General features: G+C 39.0%; 1 protein-coding gene across 4 annotated transcripts in view; it reads right to left on the bottom strand.

Annotated features, from left to right (window-relative positions):
- METAP1D (methionyl aminopeptidase type 1D, mitochondrial) overlaps positions 1-26,483 on the bottom strand; it is a 48,321-nt gene that overhangs the window by 13,368 nt on the left and 8,470 nt on the right. For 2 of the 4 annotated variants that reach the window (XM_071811076.1, XM_065841439.2), the window contains exons 2-5: positions 8,279-8,445; positions 5,206-5,355; positions 1,655-1,803; positions 933-975 (exon numbers count right to left, since the gene is read on the bottom strand). In XM_071811076.1, the coding sequence (XP_071667177.1) occupies positions 933-975; positions 1,655-1,803; positions 5,206-5,355; positions 8,279-8,445 (509 nt within the window). Of the gene's footprint in view, positions 1-932; positions 976-1,654; positions 1,804-5,205; positions 5,356-8,278; positions 8,446-13,613; positions 13,983-17,241; positions 17,257-26,483 lie in introns of those variants that run through there. The other 2 variants (XM_071811078.1, XM_071811079.1) reach the window with 2 other exon arrangements.

Genomic DNA, 26,483 nt, shown 5'->3' with positions numbered 1-26,483 from the left:
CAATTAAAAAAAGTCATTTCTTATGAGATGTTACTCCCTTGTGTGTGACTTAGTATTGCAAAATAATGGTGGACTTGAGAAAACATTCGTGTTCATATTAGAAATCAGTTGCACTTTGGAAAAATAAAAACATACACAGTAAAAAGAAAAAAAGCTTCTGCAAGAGATTTTTTTTTTTCCCCCATAAATGAAACACAAATTAGGTTTCCAGTTTCTGTACTTTCTTGCTTCTAAGAAAATCCAGCCAGTGTTTATTTAAATAGCTATAATTGACCATTCCCTGGAAATATTAAGTCATGGTTATATCACACTATTTCTGTTTCTGCGCAAAAGGTTCAGGGCTTTTATACCAGAAATGGAACACAACACTACCTTCAGGGATTTTAATAAATGTAGGGAACACTGCTAGCAAAAGAGTTGCTGTCCAAATAGACTGACATACACAGGCCAATGTAGCCTCTAATGACAGAGTAAGATAATGACAGGCCCCACTCAAAATCAGCAGGAAGAGGAAGATCAATCTTGGCAGAGTGAAGGAAAAATGCTGGCTTTCTTCATGTTAGCTCATCTCATACATATCTATCTTCAGCTGCTGCCCAGTACTGTGGTGCTCTGCATTAACTACACAGTGGATCAATAACAATTACACCTTCTCAAAAACATGACACATAGCAGGATTGGGTTGACATTTCACTTAGGCCAACATTGATCTCAGTGCATCTGATTCCAGTCCTAAATTCAAGTCAGGCCTGGGTCTAGCTGGAATAAACACACAGTTAAAAACAAAAAAGGAAACCAGCTGCTTGTGCCTTGGCTCAGAAGTAAACAGCACATCCATCTGTGCATCCCCCATCTCCAATCCACTATTCTTCCTGTTGCTACTAGTGATTCTAAAGTTGATCAAAGACTATTTTTTTATATGAATTACTCACCGTGACATCAATGTTGATAATATCTCCATCCTGAAGAGGTCGACTGAAACATAAACAGAAAAAGAAAAAAGGTGAATAATGGTGACAGACAGTTCCCAACAAAGGGAAAATAAGAATAAACACCTAATGACACATACATAAAAAATCAGAGGGTAGATATTTTGTGATGGAGCAAGGCAGAGGCAAACAGAATCACTATTTTTAATGTTCAGCTCTAACTATTTAGAGAACAAGTATAGCTGAATATAAAATAATGAGAAACAACTACCAGAAAAACATATCAACACCTGAAAAACCTAGCATTGTATTTATTCTTTTTCTCTCACTAGGGTTCATATTTTCTTTGTGACTAGCTGAATGTATTGCAAATAAATAAATAAATAAATATGTAACAAAAACCGAAAACACCACATAAATTCCTTATCCTTTACTTATTTTGCTAGAGGAAAAAAACATCAGACTGTACTGATTTTTTTCCCCCACACACTCAACTCTAAAGGCATTATGCTATTTTTTTAAAAGTATTTGGGCAAACAGGATAACATTTTTTCCTACTTCATATAATATCTATCAGCACCATGTGGTAACATGATAAGCATCTGCAATAGGTTTCCATATGACATTCAGTTAAGTTGAACTATATTCAATATTTAATTAATTTTATTAATTTCAGTTTAACATTTCCATTCTTGATGGCAAAATGTATATTATTGAGGAAATACCTGTCAGGAATACCATGACATACCACGTTGTTTACAGAAGTACAAACAGATTTTGGAAAACCTCCGTAGCCCAGAGGTGAAGGATAGGCATTCTGTCTGATTATTTCATGATGAACAATGGAATCTATTTCTTCAGTTGTCATGCCAACCTAAAATATCAAACATAACATCCTGTTAAAAAAGCAAAGAGAGTTCCTCATATCTACTGAATGTGATTGCAGCCAAGCATTTCAATGACATATTGGATGCTTCAAATATGCTGCTTTGATACAAAACACTAAACTGCATGATACACTTTATTGATATATCGGACCTTTCTTTTTAAAGAGAAAAAGGTTTTAAATAAAGCATGCAGTAGAAATGAGCACTCAAAGGTTCCTAGAAAACCTAAAATACTGTCTGCTTCTTTTCCGTTCTTTTTCCCACATTTGCTTTCCCAAACACACCAATTTTCCATGGCATTTTGTTTCAGTAGCTGCTATAGGAATGTCTGATTTCAATGCCTTCAGTCCTTTAAAACACATCACTTTCCCTTTTTATTTGTAAAAGAAAGGATCTTAATTCATGTAACTGCCCAGTACATTTATCCTAATGTACTTGTGTATTTTATGAAGTTGTTTTCAAAGTATTCTTTAATTTTATAAAAGTTTTACATATTCGGCTTTGTATCTTGAGGATATTTTACTTAAAGTTGCCATAGCCTGGATGATCACTGTGAATCTACATGTGCTTATCCATAATTTTTAGAAATCTTCATTTTTATGCTTGAAGGTTTCTATATTATTTTTTTTTCTCATGATTTTTACATATTAAAAAAAACCCTCTCATAAATCATTCAGCCATTTCTGAGTATCTGTGGAGCGGAAAACGTACACATTTAATATAACATTCTTCTCACTTTTCTTTTGGATCAACCCTCTGTCTGGAATGGTTAGAGCTGAAATTTGAAATTTGGTAGAGAAACCTCCCTCATTGAGAAGAAGTGCCTTGGAGGGTTCCTCTGCAAATTGATTTTGATTTGAAAGAGTTTTGAGTCTTTGAAAATCATACTTTGTATACATACACTACAGTGGCTGTGATTTTAGAGGACTTTTTAGGAACAAGTGGAATATAGGTAGGCTGTGGCACAGGAGGCATTACTTCTCCATATATTGAAATATTCCATGATCACGCATGGTGAATACCACAAAATGTGCTGAGGATAAAACCAGGTCTATTTTCTCAGCTTGCAAGTCGTTCAGCACAAAAACGTGGCTGGGCAGATGAGGAGCGAATGAACCCACTCAAGGCCAGGATTTGGGGTTACTGTGCAACCCTCCTGCCTTGCAGTAGCTGCTGCAGCCTCTGTGCTGGGATGGCAGCTGCACCCCCGCGTGCTGTCTATTGGGATACTGCAGCCATCGGTTCTGGATAAATACAAGTTTGCTGCTCCTGCCTTCACTTGCCCATCTATCATCTCTAGCCTATAGGCAACCTGAACTGCTACGCACCAGACTGGGTGCTGTCTGCTGCTGCTCGTCTCAAGGAATTCAACGTGGCTTTTGGACACCCAGCAGACAGATCTGTGCTCTCTGCACGGGAGGCTCACGCGCTGTGAAAAGTTCTGCTTTTAACAGTATCTGTGTTACTTTTAAAGGAGATTTTGCTAGCTGGGCAATATTCGGGAGGCCTCTGCTGCGCACCTCATCTTTTATTTTGGACGGTGTAATGTGATGGTATCTAACAAAATACTTCCATGTAACAGAATTGGCTGCTTTATTTCCAAATCTTTCCCTCAAGCCCAGTAAATGCTATCATATATAATACCATATTGTATCTTTAAGTCACATAGGCATTAAATGGTAATATCAAAACTACACTCAGCTCAAACTTGGTCCCTCTGCATCCATGCATTGTAATGCATCTTTGTTATACTGAGGCATGTTGCTGCCATTAGTTGAAGCAAAAGTGAGAGCTGTTTTGGAGGGCTGTGATGCAAGATGGGTTCAGCAAGACAACAGGAACAGGTGGAGGGATGGGGCTCTTCATATAAAATACAAATGCAGAGTTTACCTTCTGAGAATAGCCTAAAGGAGCTCAGTTTGTTTAGTCTGGCACACTGAAAGCTGTAATAGCTCTATTACTGCATCAAGGGGACAGACTGAAGGAAAGGCAGGAAGCTGTTTAAATTATAGCGGTGTTGGCACAAGAACAAATGAGTATAAACTGGCCACGTGCAGCATCAGGCTGGAAAGCAGAAGACGCTCCTTTGTCGATGAGGGAGGGTTTTGGAGCCTCCTCCCAATCAGGGGGGTCTTGGCCAAACACTTGCTGGTGTAAAATGGAGTTCGCCCGTTGGCTGACCCGGGCAGCAGTCTTGGCACTGCAACTCCAAGTGCCACCTCCCACTCAGTTCACAGCTCTTGGTCATGTAATGCTTATCTTACACACCTTGCTTCAAAATATTAGTTACACGTATGTAGCATTTTGCTATTATGTACGATTTGGCACATACTGTGATCTGCACCATAAGCTACACTGTGCTGCATACATATGTATTTTACACATGACAATAACCAAAGAGTTTTAGCAAAAAATTGCTCTCGTTCAGAACTCACATTGCATCCTGATCCTTCAGAAACATGTATATGCCCTTAACTTCACATGACTAAGTTTTACTGTACAGGGAAATAATTGCATATAAAGAAGTTAAACACGCATGAGCATATGTAATATTAAAGCTTCAGGCAGTTTTGTTATTGACCATCTCAGCTCCACAATTAGACTTCTGGGAAAGTGTGATGATAGTTGAAAGAAAAATGCATGGTAAACTGATAATTTTTTTCCCCTTTTCAGTCAATAGCATTGACCTATAGTCCACATCTATTTCTGCATCTCATAGCCACTCAACCCATTTTACCCTATCCAGTATGCTATTACATGAAATACCAAGGTAAGGTTAAAAAAGCACTCCTTCATCTGCAAAACCTTGTAGCAGTACATTTTAACTTGGAAGGTGTCCCAAAAAACATACTGTAGAAACATTACTGGAAACCATGAGGCTTTATTATTGATGCATTTTGGAAAATTTTGTGGAATTTGGCAGCTGCTTTTGCCAACAGCAGTTCTACGACTTCTATTGTGCCAGACCCTGCAGGACGGCGAAGGGCTGAAGGATGGACGGGAACGGAGGAGGGAAACCAGTCCTCCAGACATGCACACATGCGGAGCTGGAAAGCAGGACGAGGACGGGCCATGAAACGAAAGGGAAAAATGTAGCATGGGCCTTATAAGCAACTCACATGATTTGGCACAATCTGACCAGAGGGAAATTGCAGACAGAGATATTACACCTGAGCCAGCAACTCACTCTAACTACTACATAGGTCCAAAATATAGAAATAACTAAACAGGCATCAAAAGTTAATAAAACCTTCTTTATTCAGGATCTAACTTAAAGCTGGATACACATTAAAGGGAAAGTTAAAAAAAAAAAAAAAAAGTAGAAAAAACTCAAAAAAGTGAAGGCATAAAAGATATCCAAGTTGCTATGGGACTTCTGTAATTGTTACCTTTAAGTCCCTTCCAGCCAGAAGCAGGACATGACGGGCCAATTGACAAGCTTGACGAAGCCCTTGAATCTGATCTTCATTCTTAATTTCTATGTCATCCCCCCAGTCTGGTACAATGCCTGTCGTCACATAGTCTGGCTTCTTTATGTGCTTAGAGAAAAAGGATTGAAAATGAAGATCAGAAAACTGAGCATGACAATGGGATCATTTTCTCAGATACTGCCTCCTGCTTCATGGCAGCTTGCCCTTTCTGTCGTAGTATCGACCTTCCTAAGCCATCAGGGCAAACCCTCAAGGCTGCCTCAGTATTTCTTCCACTGCCCTTTTGAACTTAACATTGCCTGTTACTACTGACTTGTACAGTCTGTTAACCTTCCAGGGCTGAAACCCCAGATACTGCACCCGACTTCCAGCACAGACAGCCGCAAGTTTTAGAACAGTGAGAAAGAGATTTAAAAACTCTTTCATTTTATTTTGCAAATAGGCACATTTTCTAAAAAAGGCACCTAAACACTAGAAATGATGGGACAAATGTACAGAATTAGGTTCAAATATTAAACTGATCAAATCCTCAGTTTCTCACTCAGATGAAACTCCTGTTAACTTCCATGAGATTGTTTTTTGACTGAGAACCTTAGGATTTAACTTATATTAATTTAGAGGTTTTACCTATTAATCTAGTTCATATGCTGCCCATCTACAATACTATGCGAGGGTATCCAAATTTGCTGTGTCAAGGAAAGTGTAATAAATTTTCTTTTTTTTTCTGCCCAGAAAGTTCTCAGCAATCATGTAGAGGTAAAATTTCACTCCTGATTTTTTAAAATCCACAACAATTTCTTGACAACTGTATGAACACAACAAACTAATAATAACTGTAACATCTTGCACAGAGATGGAAACGGACTTTCTCTTGGAGAGTCAGGGGCTGCTTCACTGGCTGGGGCAGGGTCCCTTTGCCCACCACAGCCTGGTCATGGGGCAGGGTCCCTTCGCCCCCCACAGCCTGGTCATGGGGCAAGTTTTGCACTGACTTCACAACATACAGAATCAGGCTGGTAGGCAAAAACCAAAGTGGATACTTGGGCGGTACACAGCAAGACCATACAACATCAGACTGTAGGAGTGAAGAAGAGCAGTGCAACCAATTAGCTCTAGTGGGACTTTAAATAGGAAGATTTTTTTATTCCTACAGGTATTTCATTTCTACTCTGATGAAAAGTGAAACTATCTTTAGTGGATTCAGGTCAACAGAATTTCAGATCTACATTTCATTCAAACTAATGGCATAGCAACCCTAGCAACATCCTATTGCATAGTTTGGGACTTAATTTAGAAGAAAAAAAAATTACATTTGCTGTATTAGCAACTCCATACACAGCAGCACCCTGGCTTTCCCCTGATCTAGTAACTGCTGAGACCTGACTGTGCTGACCTGTCAGATCTGTTAAGGGAGAAGCCCAAAGCAGCAGACGTGCAAATCTGTGTATGCAGTTTCACACCAACACCTTGGAAAAAAAAGACGTTATTTCAATGTGATTTTGGGCATACTCTCTACAAAGTAATAACTTTGCCCTCAAGTTTTCAGAGTTGAAGAATTGGACTGATTTTTACACAGTCTGAGAACCCTGAGATCTGTGAAGACAACTTTTCAGTGTGACAACATATTTATCTATCTTCATCCTAAAAGAAGCAGCTAAATACAGAGAAAAAACCCCAAAACTTTTTAAGTTCTAAAATTTTTAAACCTTCGAAAATACATAAAGCACGTAACCCTTTGTTCCCCCTGCACACAGAGTTTTTACAGCCTCTTAGGTGTAGGAGCCCTACATATGGCACCCTTATCTGCTTTCCTATCTAACAACTTTTTACTATTTCTGGTCCATGGAAATACTCCATATTTTGCATAAGAAATCTATATCAAAATGAAAAATAAAATTTAAAGTACTAATACACATCCTGAAAAGCACTGTTTAGAAAGGGTACCTTGGTTTTCTTTTGGCTAAAGGAAAGACACTAAGCAGTTAATCTGTATGCTGTAAAGAAACAAAAAAAAAAAGAAGGGAAGGGAAGGGAAGGGAAGGGAAGGGAAGGGAAGGGAAGGGAAGGGAAGGGAAGGGAAGGGAAGGGAAGGGAAGGGAAGGGAAGGGAAGGGAAGGGAAGGGAAGGGAAGGGAAGGGAAGGGAAGGGGAGGGGAGGGGAGGGGAGGGGAGGGGAGGGGAGGGGAGGGGAGGGGAGGGGAGGGGAGGGGAGGGGAGGGGAGGGGAGGGGAGGGGAGGGGAGGGGAGGGGAGGGGAGGGAAGGGAAGGGAAGGGAAGGGAAGGGAAGGGAAGGGAAGGGAAGGGAAGGGAAGGGAAGGGAAGGGAAGGGAAGGGAAGGGAAGGGAAGGGAAGGGAAGGGAAGGGAAGGGAAGGGAAGGGAAGGGAAGGGAAGGGAAGGGAAGGGAAGGGAAGGGAAGGGAAGGGAAGGGAAGGGAAGGGAAGGGAAGGGAAGGGAAGGGAAGGGGAGAGGAAAGGAACGGAACCTAGGAATGAAACACAGGCTAAAATTGCATGAAAAAGGTCCTTTTGAGTTTAGAACGTGCAGTAGGGTTGCATGGCAGCTACCAGCAGGTATTCTGTGTTCTCTTCCTAAATCCGACAAAATCAATTAGCAAAACTTTCAGTAGAATGTAAATAGTTTTATAATTAGCTCGCTAGAGATTTATACATAAAAGGACTCAGACCATCATGAATGATTCCAACTGACTTTTGGTAGGACTGACTGTAATTGTCCAAAATGAGAGTCTGGGCCCAGAAGTGTTAAGTGCTGACAGATGATTATAATATTCCACATTTATACTACCGTAACTGAATGAGCCTCGGGTTTAAACTCCCTAATAATGAGATATGCCACTGTGTAGGCGTGGCCGGGAGCTGAAAATGCCTCTCGCCAATGCTCCTATTTCAAATACCAGACCAAGCCACAGGATGGTGATCGAAACCTCCAGCTGCTGGACAACAAATACACTTGATCATGCCTACAGTCAAACTTTATATTGACTGAACAGATTAGATAATAGAAATTGCAATACCTTAGGAACTGGGTGAGCTGGAGAAACCATGGCTGGCCAAACTATACTATAAGCGGTATTTCTTAGTCCCTGAAAAAAGAAGCATCTTCGCTGTTGATTGCTTGACTGCCTGTGCAGGTAGACATGATCGCGCGAAGAAAAGATTACGTGTAAGCCAGTCACAGAACCTGTTAACAGAGAAATTAAAAATGGTAAACCTTTTCTTCTGCTACCGCATCACAAAATGGAAAGTATGTAAAAAGAAAGGCATCATGTACAACAAACCACAGGACTCATGTAGCAGCCAAGGGCAGTTTGAATTGTTCCAATCTTGTGCTGTAAAAGACAGAGCATTAACATTGAGAAGCAATGAGAACAAAAAACCTCTCCAAACAACACATTGAAGCTTTATAAAATACCAGTTCTATTTTGGTTCGGTGCATTAAAAAGTAGCGTGGAGACATTCTCCAAAGCTCACAGCCAGAAGTGGTGCTCCCACTGGCCTCTGCCTGTCGCAATTTGTACGGCTAGAAGCTGCACTGTTCGCGGCAATGGGAAATGGTGAATAAGGGACAATGCAAGAAAAGAGGTGAGAAAAAATGATTTAATGTTGATTTCAGGCACCTGCATTTTTGCTGAACCAGTCACACTCTTGAGCATAACCAAGTTAATCTTGTGCCAAGACACAAGGAACAGGGTTCAGTTTGTCCTGCCTAGCAGGGCAACGGGACAGACTTCAAGAGATGCTTTTAATCTTGGCCAAAGGCAGTTGAAGGGATTAAAATTTGTATCTGACTTGGAATATTCTAATCAGATTTCCATTTAAGTCACATGGGAATTCAGGATGACAGTTCATCAGAGTATTCATTGCTCAAATTTAGTTGTTGGGCAATGACACATTTTGCCTCAAAAAAAAAATTAAAAGGAAGGGAAAAAAAAAGGAAAGAGAAAGGTATCGAGGCCCAAAGGTTGTCAGAGACATCAAAATCAAAATAATGCATCACAAAAGACAATGCTAGCATCACAACCAGGAAATACACTAAATTCAAAAGGATTATTGACACTGCCCAATTAAACTACAATTACATGTAGTGCGCATTTCCATTACTCAAACATTCTACAATCTAAACAGAAGGGTTTTTTGAAATGTAAGTTTCACATAATAGTTAATCTGCTTCTGAAAAATGTCATATGTATATAAACACAAGAGCAATCTTTTGTGGCAACTAACCCACATGAATAAATTTAGTAAAAACGAAGTGGTTTCATTTAAACAGAACTAACTAAACTTTTTTTAATCACAGAAATTCAGAAAATAATCTATTGCACATTTTGTAACTATGTAGAAATGATTTATTTTTTACTTTATAAGAAAAGCTTCTTCTGTAACTTGCATGCTTTCATTGTCCCTTCCTTTGGATGCATTTATCATGTCCAGATGCAGAAATTTTCCTTCCACATGCACACTTGGCTTCACAGACAGCCCTTTTACAGCATTCCATGATATACAGGAGATTCAAGTTACACACCTTTTTTGGAGCCCCAAGACTCAGAATGAATGAAGAGTTGCACATGGTTTGCTTTGGAAGTGTTCCAGACTGTCTCTTTGCACACTTATCAGTGCTATGTTTACCTACCAATATCAGAATTTGTATAACACCTGGAAAGTTGTAGAGACTTTTACTCAATGCAAGCAAATTTTTATTGTTTTTTTAGATCGGCTGTAAGTACTATGGTGGAGTTGGAGAGTGAAGCTCAGATCAAGCTCTCAGTATAAGCTGGTACCCTAATGGATCTTGCCTCCTTCAAGTCTCTCCATGGAAGTGGGGCTGCTCAGTTAACAGAGGGTGGATTGGTTTGGTGATGTTTTAATTATCATTTAACCAACAAGCTCATCATCTACTGCTTCCCTAGGGTCTCCTTCACAAGAAAAATAATCATTGTCCAATTAAAAAATAAAAAATCTGAGCCATCTAACCTGCACAATGTAAAAGTGCATCTAAAGTCTCCAAAGCATCCTACAAACTCCCTGGCCAGTTTGCACTCCTTTCTGAAAGCTGAAAGCACAGAATTTGCTGGGGCAGCAACTTTTGGGCCATCAGAAGTAGTAATCAGTCCACCAGTGTAAGCTGAGTTAGCTCTTCTACTGAGCGCAGTGAAAGTACCTTGCTCTTATCGCAGCTGAAGGCATTATAAGTAAATTGAAAACCCACACTCACTGACGTGGTCAGCTGAAGTCCACGTGGATATCAATGCGTGAACGTGTATTTCAAATGCTCTCCATGACACACAGTGTGCTGCCCAAGCACCTAGTCTACCACATCGAAGTTTAACTGGGGAAGGTGCAAGTGTGCTTGTCAATTATCAACAATAACACTCCAAATGTTTCAAATACACATTATTAAATACATTAAACCAGTTTATACTCATGGGTGCATACCTATTGACTATCCCACATTCATAAAGGATACCTTTTTATTTGGAATAAAATTTTTACCTCTGTTTTCCCAAAGATACACTGTAAGTGTTGTCACAAGATTACAGGATAATAAGGTACTGTAGTCTGTTGTTATTCTACTAACTATTCATTACAAACCAGATGCATACAAAAATATCTACTACTTGAACAGGTGAAATGCAACAACCAAATAAATATCACCACAGTATAATAAGATTCCTAAAATACAACGCAAGAATTATAAAGACAGGACAACCAAACCTTTATTTGGACTATAAAAAATTACAACAGAAAACATTCTCCTAGAAAGTAAAAATAAAATGAAATAAAGTGGCATTAAAACATAATGAAGTTACTGTTCTATAATGAAAATCTGGACTCCATCCACACACTTCCTTCCTTAAGAAGGCCTTCCTAATGTCTCCACAGCTCCTTTTATTTTTTAAGCTCCCATATTCACAGCTAATTCGATATAGCAACATCATCAATCACTGGAGACAGGAACAACTGGCTGTATTCTCCACGTCTGGCTCAGATATCCCCTCCTCCCCATGCCTTACACCTACCAAAGCTTTTCTCAGTGCCTTAGTTACTTCTGCAACACTGGCGCTCAGGCACATAATTTTTGTTAAGCTTTCTGTGTATATTAATTACTGCAAGAAAGTTTATAAGTGTGGGGTTTGTGCAGCTTCCAGTGTAACCTGCAGCCGTCGGAGTGAGCCCTGGGTTTGAGGTTGGGCAGTTGGTAACACACCAGCACAGCCTGGATGCAAAGTTGACCCTTCATGCGTTTCTTCTCTCCCCCAACAGCGCAGCTATGTCACTTGCCACAAACAGCAGAATGTTTACTATCAGTTGCAATAAGAAGAATTATCAGCAGCGTAACTGAAATCACATCAGCAGACACGATGTACGAGCACAGAAGATTACAGAGAACTGCTCCCCTGACTCGCAGTGACTCACCCTGCGCCATGTGCCACACACGTGTCCTGCCGGAGCCGCTGGATTCCGCAGCGTACCTTCCAGACCTTAATTTGTATTAATAATATAAATACACACTGTGAGCTTTTGTGAATTACCAGATGAATTTATCTTGTGTGGAGATTACGTTTTCTTTTTCTTTTAAATGAGCCAGCCAAAGGGGCTGAATACAGAATTCAAGTGAGATGATGGGTGGGAGCATTTTAAGTGACTGATTTTGCAGCACAATGTGCCCTATATTTATTAGCCTTTTACTCTAGGTCTATTTTAATTGTTATCTGTTCATGCATGCTACACTATATAATGAAATGCTCCCATTTCACTCACAGAGTAGAGAGTTTTTTATGTGTATCTCTATTAATGACCCTTAATTAAGTTGATTTTAGTCATTTAAATGTGATTTCCCTTTGGTCAAGAAGTATTTTTAAAGGGAGATGTTGGAAATGAACTCTCATGTAAGCCCTTTTCTAATGCTTCTTAACAGTTACAGCAATTTATCTGCTATGTTTTCAATTAATGAGGTATGGAGTAGCCATGCAAAAAACTGCTCATCTACATAATTCATCAAATGTGATTGTAAGCAACCATTTTTCTAGTATTTCTTTTTGAAAGAATTCAAATTTCCAAGCAGTCAGCAAAAACGTTACCAAAGCATAATCTTCATGGCAGATTTAAGCTACAATAAATACAATGGTACATCTTGAAAGAGCCAAGAAATAAAATGAACATATTTTAAAATAATTTTGTCATAGTATCATCAGAAGCACAGTACCAAAATTATTTAGGATTACAAGAATTAATATCCAACCAATATAAGAAATAAAAACAACTTGCGCTTGACAAAGTAAATCTTACTGAATATATATGAACAATTAACAACATCAAAAGCCTTGTTCTGATAACTCTTTTCAAAATATGTCAATATTTTTCTTTAAACTGAAAAAAAATGTGGAGATTTTCTTAGTATATATGCATTTGAGTGTAAAACGCTAGAGATCTTTAATTTGGCTTGTCAGGTCATTTTTATAATTTATCATCATTTTGCTTCTTGTGCAAGTATTCATTCTGCTGAAACTTCAGAGGAATAAAGTTTAAAGTGAGGTATTAAAAATCACTATGGGTAACAATACGTGGAATCCAACCAATGCAACTAGGTAAGAACATATAGCTTTTTACTGTTAATTAACAAATGTTCCTATTTTTCAATCTGAAATAATGGTTGTGGTTTTAAAGATCTTTACTTGTAATTGTGATTCTGTCTAATAAAACACTGACTTTGTAATCCCCGCATTGCAAAGGTACATCCAAGCTTCAAAAACAGGATAGGAAAGATTAAAGAATCTCTCCAACTGTGTAACCTGTGTAGCAGAAGAGACGCTCACATTTCACAAGCAATAACCTGTGCATTTGCTATGAAAAAAATAAGGGGGAGAAAAAAGAACAACATAGGGAAATGCCTGAGGCAGGAGTAGAAACGGACTGGGCAAAGCAGGAGGACAAGAGCCCTTGAAATTAAACAAAAGCAAATTCATTCTGTTGACAGATGTTGATTACATCAAAGCTAAAAAAGAACTTTTTTTTTCCCCCTTTTTTGCAACTAATATCTCCACGTTTTCTGTACATTAAGGATATAACATATCTTAATCAACATAACCAACATGAAATAATTTTTAAATTGGGTAAAAGTATATTGTAAAGGGGTCTTAACGACAGGCTTCTCCAAACAAAAGTGCATTCACATGGTCATGTCTGCATACCCGTGCTGGTCACGCCATCACCAGCCCCTTACTTCCAGGGGTTAACTGCTCTGGCAGCCAAATAAAATACAGAGCGCGTTGTGTAATTATGGAGACAGTCAAAGGGCAGACTCTATTTTGAAATCTATTTGCACAGACAAGGTCTTCCAATTTCGCTTACAGGAAACAAGCTGGTAAAGGGGGTCTCCTCCTCTCCAGATGCTTTCCACACTTTTTTCCCACATCAGGAAATCAGGGACATGGACACCATGCAGCACTGTTTCCTGGATTGCAGGACTATGTCATTACAAGAAGAGCAAGTCCATGCTCGTGAGAAATATTTCCTCCTAATTGCCCATATTAAGGGAAAGCAAAACCCACAAGGACTACTGAAAATGTGACTAGCAGCAATTTGTAAACAGGACGCAGCCACAGCTGTCATGATGGTACTGGAAAAGAGAAAACAGAAATGAAAGGGTAAAAACACTCTGGTTTTAATAGCATGATTGGAGAAATGAAATATTCATCAGGATAGATATGACTTCACTTACAACAGCAACACATTTGTGAAACCCTCCTCAACAGAATGCTTATGACTGTATCCTGATAAACCAAAATGCAGACCAGTCTCTTGCAAACACTATATTCTAATTGGCATTGTTTTCTTTAATTATTGAAATTAACTGGAAATTAACAACAGAAGTAGTTTAGTTAATAAAGGCATTAACAGAATTGCTGTTCTCATTACGCTCATAAAAACCAATAAAGCAAGGCAATGGCCAAACGCTGAGCGACTCCAGGGGAGCAGAGTCAGTCCCTCTGCCGGCACTGCTGCGGTTCCTCCATGACATGGGAAAAAGTCATATTTGGCCCTCAGGACCAGCTACGCTCCCCTCTTATTATAGTTTTGCTCTTACTTCATGGAGGGTGGAACCCAGCAATTTGTTTGCTGTATGCTAATACAAAGGAGTTTTAAAATTGGGCGTAAATTTGTAAACTACATGGAAATACATTCTTGTTTAGCTTTCCTTATTATGACTCAGTCTAGACCAGCATACTAAAATGATGAATCGCTGTCTTCTGCAATAATGCCATTCTTCTAATTCATTATTCAGTAAAACTTAAGGCCAACAAAATAGCTGTTCTACAAGTTGGTAAACTGGGAAAGCATAGAGAATCAGAACCTCTTCTATTTACAGGAAGGATGACAGCCTAAGGGTACTTCATCCCAATAATAACAACATTCAAGCAATGGTGCCCAGGTCATGACAAGCCATGACCCTCCCCATAACTCCTGCTGCCTCGGTGCCACCTTTTATCAGCAGCAACCGACACTGCAACTTTAACAACAAGAAGAAAAGGAAAAATTAATTTTATATCCTCAAAAACCTCTTAAACCAACTGAGCAGTTGTGTATATGTGTATATATATATGTATACACACACATATACACACACAGAGTCACACCAAACCAGTATAAAAAAATAAAGTCACTGATTGAGTAAAATTCTGGTATCATTAAACAGCACTTTCTCATTTTGTTACAGGATTTAAAAAATAGAGAGTACAATCTAACTATATCTGAATGATATTCATTCATATACCAAAGGAAATGAATTGTTACAGAAAATGGGACTGGGCTGTGCAGGCTTAACTTTGGGAACAGGGCATTGCAGTTCTCCAATAGAGCTTTCTGCCCTAGTGTTACTTCTACTATATTTTCCCTCTCTGATAGAGTAATAGAGTAGAAAATAAAAAGAAACTGTTGCCTAATTAAGTGTCACAGCAAAATAAACAAGTTAGGTACAAAAGCTGGACAAAGCAATATGAAGACTTTCACACACAGTTAATATGAGGGGAATTTAGGCTCCAGATCACACCATCTGGCAAGTTTCAACTTCTGTGACTAGCAGGAGAAACATTCCTCTTACGTTACCGCATTCCTATATTGCGTACATTAATTTATCATAAGATGAATAAATTAGAATAAGAAACATATCTGCTCAGGTTTGCACATTTAAATACATCTTTCAGTCACTTTCTGTCTATCTTTAGCTTTTTAAAAAGATCAGAGAAATTACTTTCGCTTGAAAGATTGGTCATTGTATTAGTTATTTTGACTTTACAGGGAAGTAGCAACTGTTAGAAGTAGTTACTCAGTTTAAAAAATAGCAGTTGTTTCAGGTTAAACTAATAAGCTTTTCAGATAGTCCTTACGCACACACACACAATACTAAATCTTGTTGTTAATATACACCCACCCACAGCTTTAACAGCCATTGAATCCTACAGGGATAAAAAACCAAAACGTTTCCCACAGAAACCCTTTCAGTGGGTGAGCAAGGCTGCTGAAATCAGAGCAATCTTTGCACAGAAAAATTAGGAGTGCTCCTGAATAGTGTATCAGGATTCACCGCGCAGCCTGAGACACGGGAAGAGAACGGGCAGTCAGGAGTCTTTTTCCTGCACAAAATACAAGACCCATTGCAATAATTATTTTCAATACACCTGCAGCCAAATCTCTAAAGTTACAAGATGACTCCTGAATCATGAGCCAGTCTTACCTCAAAATTTTAAGAAACGTGTACACTGCTAGCAATTTTGGGATTAATACCTTAACAAAATAAGATTACATTACTATTCGTTTAGTGAAAACGACAGCTAGCAGTGTTTCTTGCTTTGTATTAAATGTTGTTAACTACTTTTATTGTCTTGTTTTTACATGAAAACACAAGTTACATTACGCTAGTGAGCCTTTACTGAGAAAACATGTACGTGTCCTTTGCTAGAGTGAAGAGCACAAGGTTGGAGAATTACATCCTATAGCCTCGACCTCAAAATACATGAGGTCTAAACTACTAAACTATTGCAGTGGTGGTGAAAGCAAGCTCTTTTTTTTTTTTTGAGAAATGCTCTACTCAAGGATGATGTTCCAATCAAGAGCTTGCTGCAGATAACTTGTAGCATCCTTATGAAAATATTTATTTTTAAATCTGTCAGTTATTAGTATGTGTTATTAATGCATAACTTGAAAGCTTATTCATAAATATGTAACATTTGGGTCACAAAATTAATTCTAATGATAGGATTATGGATCGAATTGGAAGAGTAAGGTATAATGTCTGGGAGCTGTTTTAATTTTATTTTTTTAAATACCTTTTACTTATCTCCTCGCTTAACATTTACAAAGACCTCTTTCTTATAATAAAAGTCCCTGTTTATCAAACAGCGATGCAGGAAGAAGTTGTTTACATTTTCAGAAGTACCAACATGCATCACTTGCGACAAAAAGACCCAAGCACTCCATAAGAAATGCTCAATCACTGTCAATCATAAGCACTAAAATATACATAAACCAAAGCATGTGGTGTGAACTATATTAGATTCAAACCGAACACAGAATTACAACTATCACAAACAAAAAACAAATAATTGCAAGTGACTCATAGGCCTATTTACACATCTCACCAAACTGCTGGAAAGGCAGGTAACCATAGAAACCTGAAAGCCTAAGTTCAGTACTTTAAAATTTGTATTTAGTTTAAAATGCTGAAAATGATGTTTCTATTTGATGAAATCCATATTTTTAAAGGCCTCAGTTTTTGCTTAGGTACTTAAATATATGCTTAAAATTATTTCATCTCTTTGTTGCTAATAATTTGCCTTTTCCAATTGTTTTTATCCAAGTTAAAATTACAGTTTACTCTTAGTAATAGAAAATGTTAATATATTTTAATACTGTAAATTAGTATTTCTAACATTAGTGACTGAAACTAAAAATGATATAAAACAAATACTTCTGCACTTACTATTAAATGTTTTGCATACAGTTCTTCACACTAGCAAAAAAAAAGACAAAAACAAAACTCAAATTAACTGTTAAAGCTGAAATGCTAATAGCCTTTTCAACTTATAGTTCTTTTTCACTGAGAATTACAATTTGCATGGCTTCAAATTTAATACTGATTAGTACTCATGTCCTATATTTTACTTCATAATCTAAATGAGTAAAATATTATTTTTGTAGTTCACTGGCTCTTATACTTAGGCTGTAATGTTCAGTGTGTATTTCATTATGCAGATGAGCAATGGATGTTGTCTAACATGATTTAAATGGGTCAACAGTATTTCCTATTCACATTAATCATCCAGACAGCGACCAAAAAAAAAAAAAGTGCCTTGGAAAGTAACCTAGGAAATCTCTTTTTATCTCTGACTCTTCCCAGTAGTTGAACAACAGCAACCAGATGCTGGAGGGGGAGCCTTTCGGAGCAGGGAGCCAGGGCCGGGCGCTGCTGCCCTGGCTGGTGCTCAGCTCTGGCCGCAGCCGCTGGTCGTGGCCCCCTGCCAAGAATGATTCTTGTCCCGTGGAGCTCAATGGGAACTGTGTGTTGACAAACGGAGCAAATCTGAATCGGCAAAATTCATTCTTGGCACCAGGACACGCAACTGTGGTGAATGCAAAGGCGTGCTGCCCGCTGACGCTGCGCTGGCAGCCGGGCTCTTCTTGCGTAAATACACTTGTCAAAGAATTCACACTAGAGTCAAAGGACACAGGATCAGGCCATTTATTGCCAATTGTTTATAAACTGCATCAAAATTAAGGGCTCTATTCTCAACCCATGTAACCATCATCTATGGCCCATTTCATATATGGCATATTGCAAATGGTAATTTATAAATAACATAGCACTTCCATGGAAAGGGGAGCTGCTCTAATAAATGCTAAAGGGAAAGAATGTAAGTACAAAACAGGCAGAAAGTAAAAGGAGGACCCAGTACCACACATTCAGACTCATTTATTCAAGGAATGTAAAATTAGGGTTAAAAAAAGAAGCAGCAGTCAAGATTCCTTCAAATACAAAGTAATGCCATGGCATAAAATCTCTCTAAAGGCAGAGGTTACGCGTTAGATCGCATTACAGTGTAGCAGGGCTGGCAGAGCTTGCCTGGGAAAGCACACTGTGTCCAGACCACACAGCAAATCCTGCTGGACAACACGCAGGATGTCCGAGCCCCTCAGAGAAGGGATGTGAGGCTGCAGGCCATGGGACTCTCCACCTCTTCCCTACCACTCCCAGACGGTGGCTTTACCAGCAACCACTGTCCACATCCATCCTTCTTTAGACAAACTGATATCAGCACAGCCATCAACATTTCAGTTTATTTTCTAGTAACAAAAACTTAACCCCTTGAACCTTTGGCTTTGGCTACCGCTGAAAGTAGCTGTTATTTGCTAAATAGGTGTCAGTGACACAGCACACATAACATCTATTCTCCAGAAGATACAATGGCCATTCACCTGCCAACACAACCCCAAATTTCTGATTCTGAGATACAAAAACCAATAATATGGCTGCAAAAGATTTCCTGGAGGAACTGCAAGCAGCACTTGTCATGTTGAAACAAAGACAATAAACCTCAAGTTACAGCAGCAGCTTAATCCCTGGAGATGGGATCATGCAGCCCAGTTGCACTGCAGGCAGAGCTGCTCACCTTCAAATCCTGAGCTGGCTACTCATCACTTCTGCCAGCACACACTTCTCAGCTGTCAGCCACCCCCCTAACACCTCCCTGTCACATACGGTGCTCCAAGGATGGGTAGGGCAAGGCCCACGACAGACACTCCCCACACATGCAGACTTAAAAAAAAAATAGAATACTTATTTCTAAATGATCCGCACCAAACTATTCACTCACTATGTACAGTTTATTGGACTACTCCACCATCTGATTTTTACAATAGAGTAAGCAAAGGGTCTTCACAAGATATTAAGTCTCCAGCTCCTTTTTCTAGACTGAAAAGGATTTACTGCACAGATAGTAAACCTATAAGAAGCAATAAATGTTCTGCTTTCCACAAGGTGAAGATTATCTAACTTGCCAGCTAAATATGACCAGTTACTAATTTGCACACTCAACTCAGAACTTCTACATTATCTTGCGTGATTTGTCAAATATCCACCTCAACTCTCTTTTTTTTGTTGTTACAGGTCTGTAGTTTAAATATGCAGATTTGCAATCCTGTCGCCCACTGGAGAGACAGACCTGTGTGTGCAGCAACCAGAGCCCGCAGCTGGATCTCCCAGTTGCTCTGACAGGTGCCAGTTGCTTGCAAGTGAGCAAAAGCTTCAACCAGAACACAGCTCACTTATGTATTTATTTATTTGGAGCTTTGGTTAGATAGAAAGAGCTCTGGAGGCAGAAATGACACAAGAGACAAAATTTGTAAAGATATTAATTGGATAAAAAGTTTTGCAAAGGCTTCCCATTCAATTTGATACAAAAAAGAAAGGGCCTTTTTACTTCTAAGCAAAATATAACATGACTGGAACAGCAGGCTGCATAGCTGTCTGTGTGTTAGGCGAGACACAGGCACATACTGCATTTCTCATAGGGAGAACTGAAAAGACAAAAAATGGGCTAGTAGTAAAGCCATGCATGTGGCAAGAAGTACACACCAGTGCTGCTAACAAATGCTAGCGATCCTGGCATCCCCTTGTAAATCCAGTGACAGCACAGATGAATCTTACCAGTGCTTTACTAAACCTGTGGATCTGCATGGGGCAACACTGGTGTCTCAATTTTACTGGTGATTTCAGCTGCAAAGGAACTATTTTTCTAAGTAAAAAATCAGGTCAGTGAAGCTGTTCATTAAACCTCTATCCAGATGTGATTCATGGTGCACTATAAATTATTCTAAGGATTATAAAATAGAGCTGGACAGCCTCAACTCTGGAGTAAGAACTGGTAGTGCTCCCATGACTTTGTGTGGAAGTCCAGCCACCGAACCAGGCACCTTCTGTGTTCAACTTCATATCTTTGGTCTGTCCCTTGCAAGACTTTGGTTCAACACCTGGAAAAATTCTAAGTGGGACACTTCGGTGTTAAAGTATAAGAAAGATGTGATAATAGAAGTCATGCATATTGACAAAATCATAGCCAAGACATGTGCAGGAGGTTCTCTCTCTCACCTCCTTTTCACTCTAAAGTCATTCTCAAATCAGCAAATTCAGTCAATTATGCGCTAAGACTCCTGCTGCATATTTTAATCATGGAAAATGTAAAGTCCATTTCAATGCTCCTGCACGGTCTACTGCAACGTGATGTAACTGTGTATTCAAATTTTATGACCCTGGCCACAACTTTATACACATCAGGGCTCCTGATCCACATTCACTGAGCAAAACAGCTACAGTAAAGTTGACTCTGACCTGGCTGCTGCTGCTGCAGCTGCACACTCAGTAGAGGAGATGTGCCTGTGCCCCCACTGTGCCCATTCACTGTGTGATGCCTGGTAGTCCAGCATCACCACTTCTCACATCAGAGGTGACAGAATTGGTGCCTTTATTCCATCCACCCCAGCAGATTATTTTCCGCTGGCTGAACATCCAGCTGGCAACCTTCCACCAACCCATTTGCAACCTCCAGCCTGGTTCTACAGCTGGGGATACTGTCACAGCAAAAGCTGCCGAAGTTTGTCTAGCAGCTACCTTATTCTATACCTGATTTTGTGAAACAGTTTTGACAGAAGAGTTACTTGGACACAACAGACCTCAAATGAACAAATGCAGGACTGTCTTTAAGTCTTCTGTCTTCTCCTGCAGACCCTGGGTTGCTCTGCAATTAAAGTTTTGCCAGAAAACATACATTAGTTAAGGAGAGTACTCTACAACCCAAACCTCTCCAACAATGTAATGATAGGACTCAGAAAACCCCTTGGACAGAGCTATACCAGCAAAATAATTTGTGCTGGTACAACTTGATCTTTCAGAGGAACCAATGTAAGCTTTCCTGGAAGAGAAGTCTTCTCATGAGCTGACCTTCTGCTGAAATAGTAGGGCCTACCAGAGCATGAACAAATCTTCATAAACTGTGACAGGTGCCACTACTTTATTTATTATTTAAAGAACACCCATTTCCTTTAAGTCTCTGTTATGAGTCATAAGAAGTATGTTAATAATAATCCATGCAGAAAAACCAAAAATAGCTCTGAGGTGAGACCTGCCTTGTCACCTCACAGGTGATAGTTCAGAAAGCACACGGCAATGAAATTAAGCCTTGTCACCACCTCCCATTTTATCCACGATGCAAGAGTGTGACTTGATTCTCAGACCTTCACAAACCACTGTGGGCAACACCTCATCTCAGCATCAAACCAAGATGTCTTTGCAAGATGACTAATCAGTTTGTCCAGTGGAGAAGGACCTCAACAACTCTAGAGGGGTTTACAAGCACATTTAAACCCAAGTCGCACACAAGCAGATCTACAGTGACCGCACCATCTATTACATAAAGTACCTCATTTTCATGACTTGCTGAAGGAAGTTAGGAGCTCACTGTTGCCATTTTCCAACTCAATCTTCACCTGTATCTATTAGAAAATCTGAGACTGAACAACTGGAATTTATGTGAGAAACAAACAATTCCTTTGCCATTTTCTTTCAATGTTATGCCATGTCTGTTGACTATCATAATTTAAAAAATACACAAGGCAGGACCTTAATTAAGTTTATGTACAACTTAACATGAAATAGATAACCTGAGAAATGTACACATTCCTTTAGAGAACATTGGACAGGCCGTAAGTGTTAATGTATAAATTTAGATCATGTTAATTACTGCAATAGGCCTTCATGGTTCAAAATGAACTTGATTTAAAATTGAAACAAAGCTTTAAACAGAGGTATTTATGGTTGAAATTCCTAAGTAAACATCTTTAAAATGTGAAAGTTGGAGGCTTTATACAGCTGGCTAGAGTGCCTGGTTATTTGTTATCTAAATCCAAAAGAGAACAGTACAACTTCCAAAAACACTCCTGAAAGTTTTCTCAGGCTGCACGCTACAGAGTGCATCTGCCAAAAGACCTCTGAGGAGCTCTGAAGAGCCCTTTATTCCCCTTTTCTAAAGCTTCCATGCAGTGGAGCAGTCTGTTGAACACTTCGTTTTCAACATTTTCCTATTTGTTCAGAAATCGAGAAAGACATCTATCTACTGATTTGGAAAGCACAACAGCTCTAAAAAGAGAATTCCCCATGGAATCGGTCATTTAACAAAATAAACAACAAACTTTCCATACGTTGTTTCTATGTCATAAAACATTTCCAGATTGTTTTCCACTAAAATAATGTTTTTAATATGAACTATCTTAAAGGAATTAAAAAGAAACAAAAAAAGGTCAAACTTCTCTTGTCCAGGAGGGTCTGCAGGAACTACCTCCAAGGAACAGCCAGTGATCATACAGATAATGCCGTTTGCCAATGAAGAGTGCAGCTTGTAAATGTTACCTGAAATGATTTCTCCTAGATCCTTTTAAAAACATAGCAAGATAATGCAATAACTAAGATGAAACAGAGAATTCTGACACTTCTTATCATACTAAACATAGCCACATACTATATTTTCCTGCCTGATTTGCATCTAATAAACTACAAGACCTCACCCTGTGGTATACGAATTTTCATGCTCACTCTCTCACATTTTACAATTAAAACATGTACTATTCTGGTTATGTGACACATATTAAAAAGTGACGGGGACTGCTCTTATGGAATTATGTATCAGTGTGAATCTTTTTAAGATGGGGCACTTGTTTCTTTCACATCTCTAACCCGATGCATAAACCAAGATTGGGGCCAAAGTGAGTATTTTAATTATGCAAGCTGGATAGACTATATGGTGCTGATACATAATAAACAAGATGTAGTTGTTTTCAACTTGTTTTTCGAGGAAACCTTGAAATTTGACAGCCACATCCAAAGACTGTGAAAAGACTTTTTTTTAGAAAGCAAGTTCATGTTAATTTGTTCCAGCTCCCAACATGGGAGTCAACATCGCCGCTGGAGGATGCTTAGCAAAACCCATGCTCAAAAAGCTTGAAGATCAACGAACCAAGAGGTCACAGGCAGGCAGATCTGCTCTCAGACACAGAGCAATGCTGCCCCATCTGTGGATGTTTCTGCCAGTCTGGCAAGCAGTTCACTCTGATGTTTATCGGAGAAGCGCCTGAAAAAGAGCATCTTATCATGCAGCACCGGCTGGCAGCAAGTGCCCAGGGTGGGAGAGTCCCTGGGGCAGGAGAGCCGGGGAAGCCTGGGTGCAGGAATGCCCAAAGTGAGGGACGGGTAGATGAAGGACTGCGGAAACCTGGGCAACGTGGCAAGAGCTGCTGAGCAGAGGTAGTGCAAACAGCTTTGGTGACAACTGTGGAGATGGACGGAAAGGTCAGGGACAGAAAAGTTACAGCAGTTCAGACAAAAGCACAAGAAGGGACAGAAACATAATTTGGCAAAATGGGGGAAGGCAGAAGATCTGGGAATTTGGCAAACAAGACCAAAGACATATTGAGAGGGTAAGAATGATCAAAAGAGAAGAAACTCCTTTTATATAATAACCTGGTTTAAAAACTTTTGAAACAGTTCCTCTTAAAAAAATCTTCTAGAGTCTGTTTTCACTCTAGATAATACCGAATAACAATGGTGTGATCTGAATCACTGAACACAAAATATGAGTGACTTTTCTTAAATGGAAACTAGAACTTCATACAGTGCCTTTCATACTAAGCGTGCAACAAATTGCTTTAAATACTGGCAGGCAAACAGCCATTATGCACTCAAGAGCTCATACATAACACTACTTAGCATTTTTATAGTGCTTTTCATCTTCAAAGTGCTTTACAAACAACTCATTAATCTCAACCAACACACCTGGAAGGTAGATAAATATCTGCATTGTAGGTGTAGAAAGACATAGAAAGTTCAATGGTTTACCCAAGGCCACCCAAACCATCAGCCCCAAAATCCAGGTCCCACCAGGAACACTGATCCCAGCAAGTGGGAAGTCCATGAGACACAAAGGTGAGATTTGTGACGCAGGTTCTCAAACTGATCTGCCACTGAGCAGTGAGCTGACAGAGCCCCTGTGCTGCCAAAAGCCTCTGCCTCTCTCACCTACTTATTTCGTAAACTGCTGCACAGCCTCCAGAACAGGAGACTCCTACAGTTCAGACAACAGAAACCTGAAGCCACTGGCCTCTGATGCAAGAAAACAACTTCAGCTTCACTCCTTAGGCATTCTCTAACTAACAAAAAGAGAATGAACTTTGTCCAGCAAGAACAGTGACTCGCTCCCTTGCTGGTGACTGGAAAAATATTCTTAATGTGATTATATCACAATTGTACTTTTACCTTTTTGAGGTTTAAAAAGATCTGATAGGATTTTTTTTTCATGCCTTTTTTTTTTTCTTTTTAAACATCAGAAATGTCAGTGTCAAATCTGGTGCAGACAAGAAGCCTGGAAGATATGAACTGTAATACAATACCTGGACTGTGCTACAGCAGACCCTCTATTCCCCTACCCAGAGAAAAAGAATGATGAATTTTTAGTAATATCTTTATTTCAGATGTTTGTTACTCACTAGATTTAAATAAGTAAATCTGAGAATTCTTATCTGTTCAGTCTTCACATCTGTGAACGCAGAGCTTTACAAGTTCTCCAGCCACTGTAGTTACTCCCAGGGTAAACAACTCATGTTTAGAAAAAGTCAGATAAACTGTTACAACAACAGAAAACCCAAATTTTCCCACACTTTTTCCTAGTACATAAGGGAAAAAAGTAATGGTATAACATGTTAGTAAGGTAAATATAAGCAGTAAAAGATAAAATGACCAATGCCAAAAATGTGTGTATCTAAAAGAGTAATGAACGTGTTCTGCCTGCCTGTCCAGTTGACCTGGAAATCAAAGCTAGAACAAGAAGAAAGAAGCAGCTTTTAATCACTCTTCTTCATCTTAATTTTTCAAACTTACAAAAGAAAACAAACTAACAAGGTCACACAATCCAAAACAACATAAAGATACAGGTCTTGATCATTAAGCAGAAACCACGTTACCCACATTTAGAAGAATTTTAAGATAACTATTTCATTTGCTTTAAAGTGGGCTCGTATCTGACTGCCAACTCCATGCTTTTAAAAAAAATATGTCGGATTTACAAATCCTGAAGAAAATAAAGGCATAACAGCAAACTAAAAATAAAACATACAGGAAATGCAATTAAATTTAATTAGACTAAACACTAACACTCACTGTTCAATCATAAAAAAACCCCTACAAACATTTTCTAAATGAAAAAATCCATCAGGATAGTATTCTGCAGCTAAAATAATATATAATGTTTATGTAATGCAGCTTTTATAACAGAATGAAACAGATTAAAGGGAAACATACAAGAACAAAATCAAAATATGCCATTGCCTCCACTAAAATCTGGAAGTATAAAAATGATAATGTAGTAAAAAAACTTCACCTCATGCTAACACTAGTGCTGCAACATTTTTTGTTATTTTGTTTAATAACTTGTCACTTTATTTGTAAGCCGAAATCAAAAGATGTCAGAGTATCTTCTGTTGCTGCCTCTGTTCTTGCTCTTCCCTGCTTCTGTTTTCAGTCTGGGTTAAAAAGAATCCTTTCTCGTAATTACCAACGAACTAAAACCAGATTTTACTCGTGGAGAGGTACGGTACCCATCAGTACAAGGCGATACTACATAAAAACAACAAAAAAAATCAAAAATGCAGGAGGCGAGGCTTGAACACAGTTTTCTTTCAAGTCCCTTGGGAACTGTGGTACTACAGGTCTTGGATTCCGGCGCAGAGAGGATCATGTTCATCAGTTACAGCAGCTCCTCTGGGCCTAAGTCCAGGTAGACTGCTTGTCTAAACTTGATGAAATATAGGCGCCATCAGGTAACAGTAGTGGTCAGGGAGACTCCAGAAATGTGTAACTGAAAACTAAAAGACGAAATTAAAACACTGCTCCAGCCAAAGAGCCTCTTCCTACAGGATGCAATAACTGTAAGGCAGAGAATGTACAATGTACAGGCTGCTCCTTCTATACTTTCTCTTTTCATATATGTAATATGAAAGACTAGGCACACAAGTATATTTTAACAAACACTGATTTTACATAGAAATACTTATGAAAGAAACCACTGTGATAAATGCACACAGCTTGAACAGGCACAACGTCAAAAAGAAAAAAAAGAAAAAGGA

The sequence above is a fragment of the Patagioenas fasciata genome, chromosome 7 (genome assembly GCF_037038585.1).
Source record: "Patagioenas fasciata isolate bPatFas1 chromosome 7, bPatFas1.hap1, whole genome shotgun sequence".
NCBI lineage: Eukaryota > Metazoa > Chordata > Aves > Columbiformes > Columbidae > Patagioenas > Patagioenas fasciata.
Note: the sequence above shows the minus strand (reverse complement) of the source record. Positions and strands in the feature narration are given on the sequence as shown.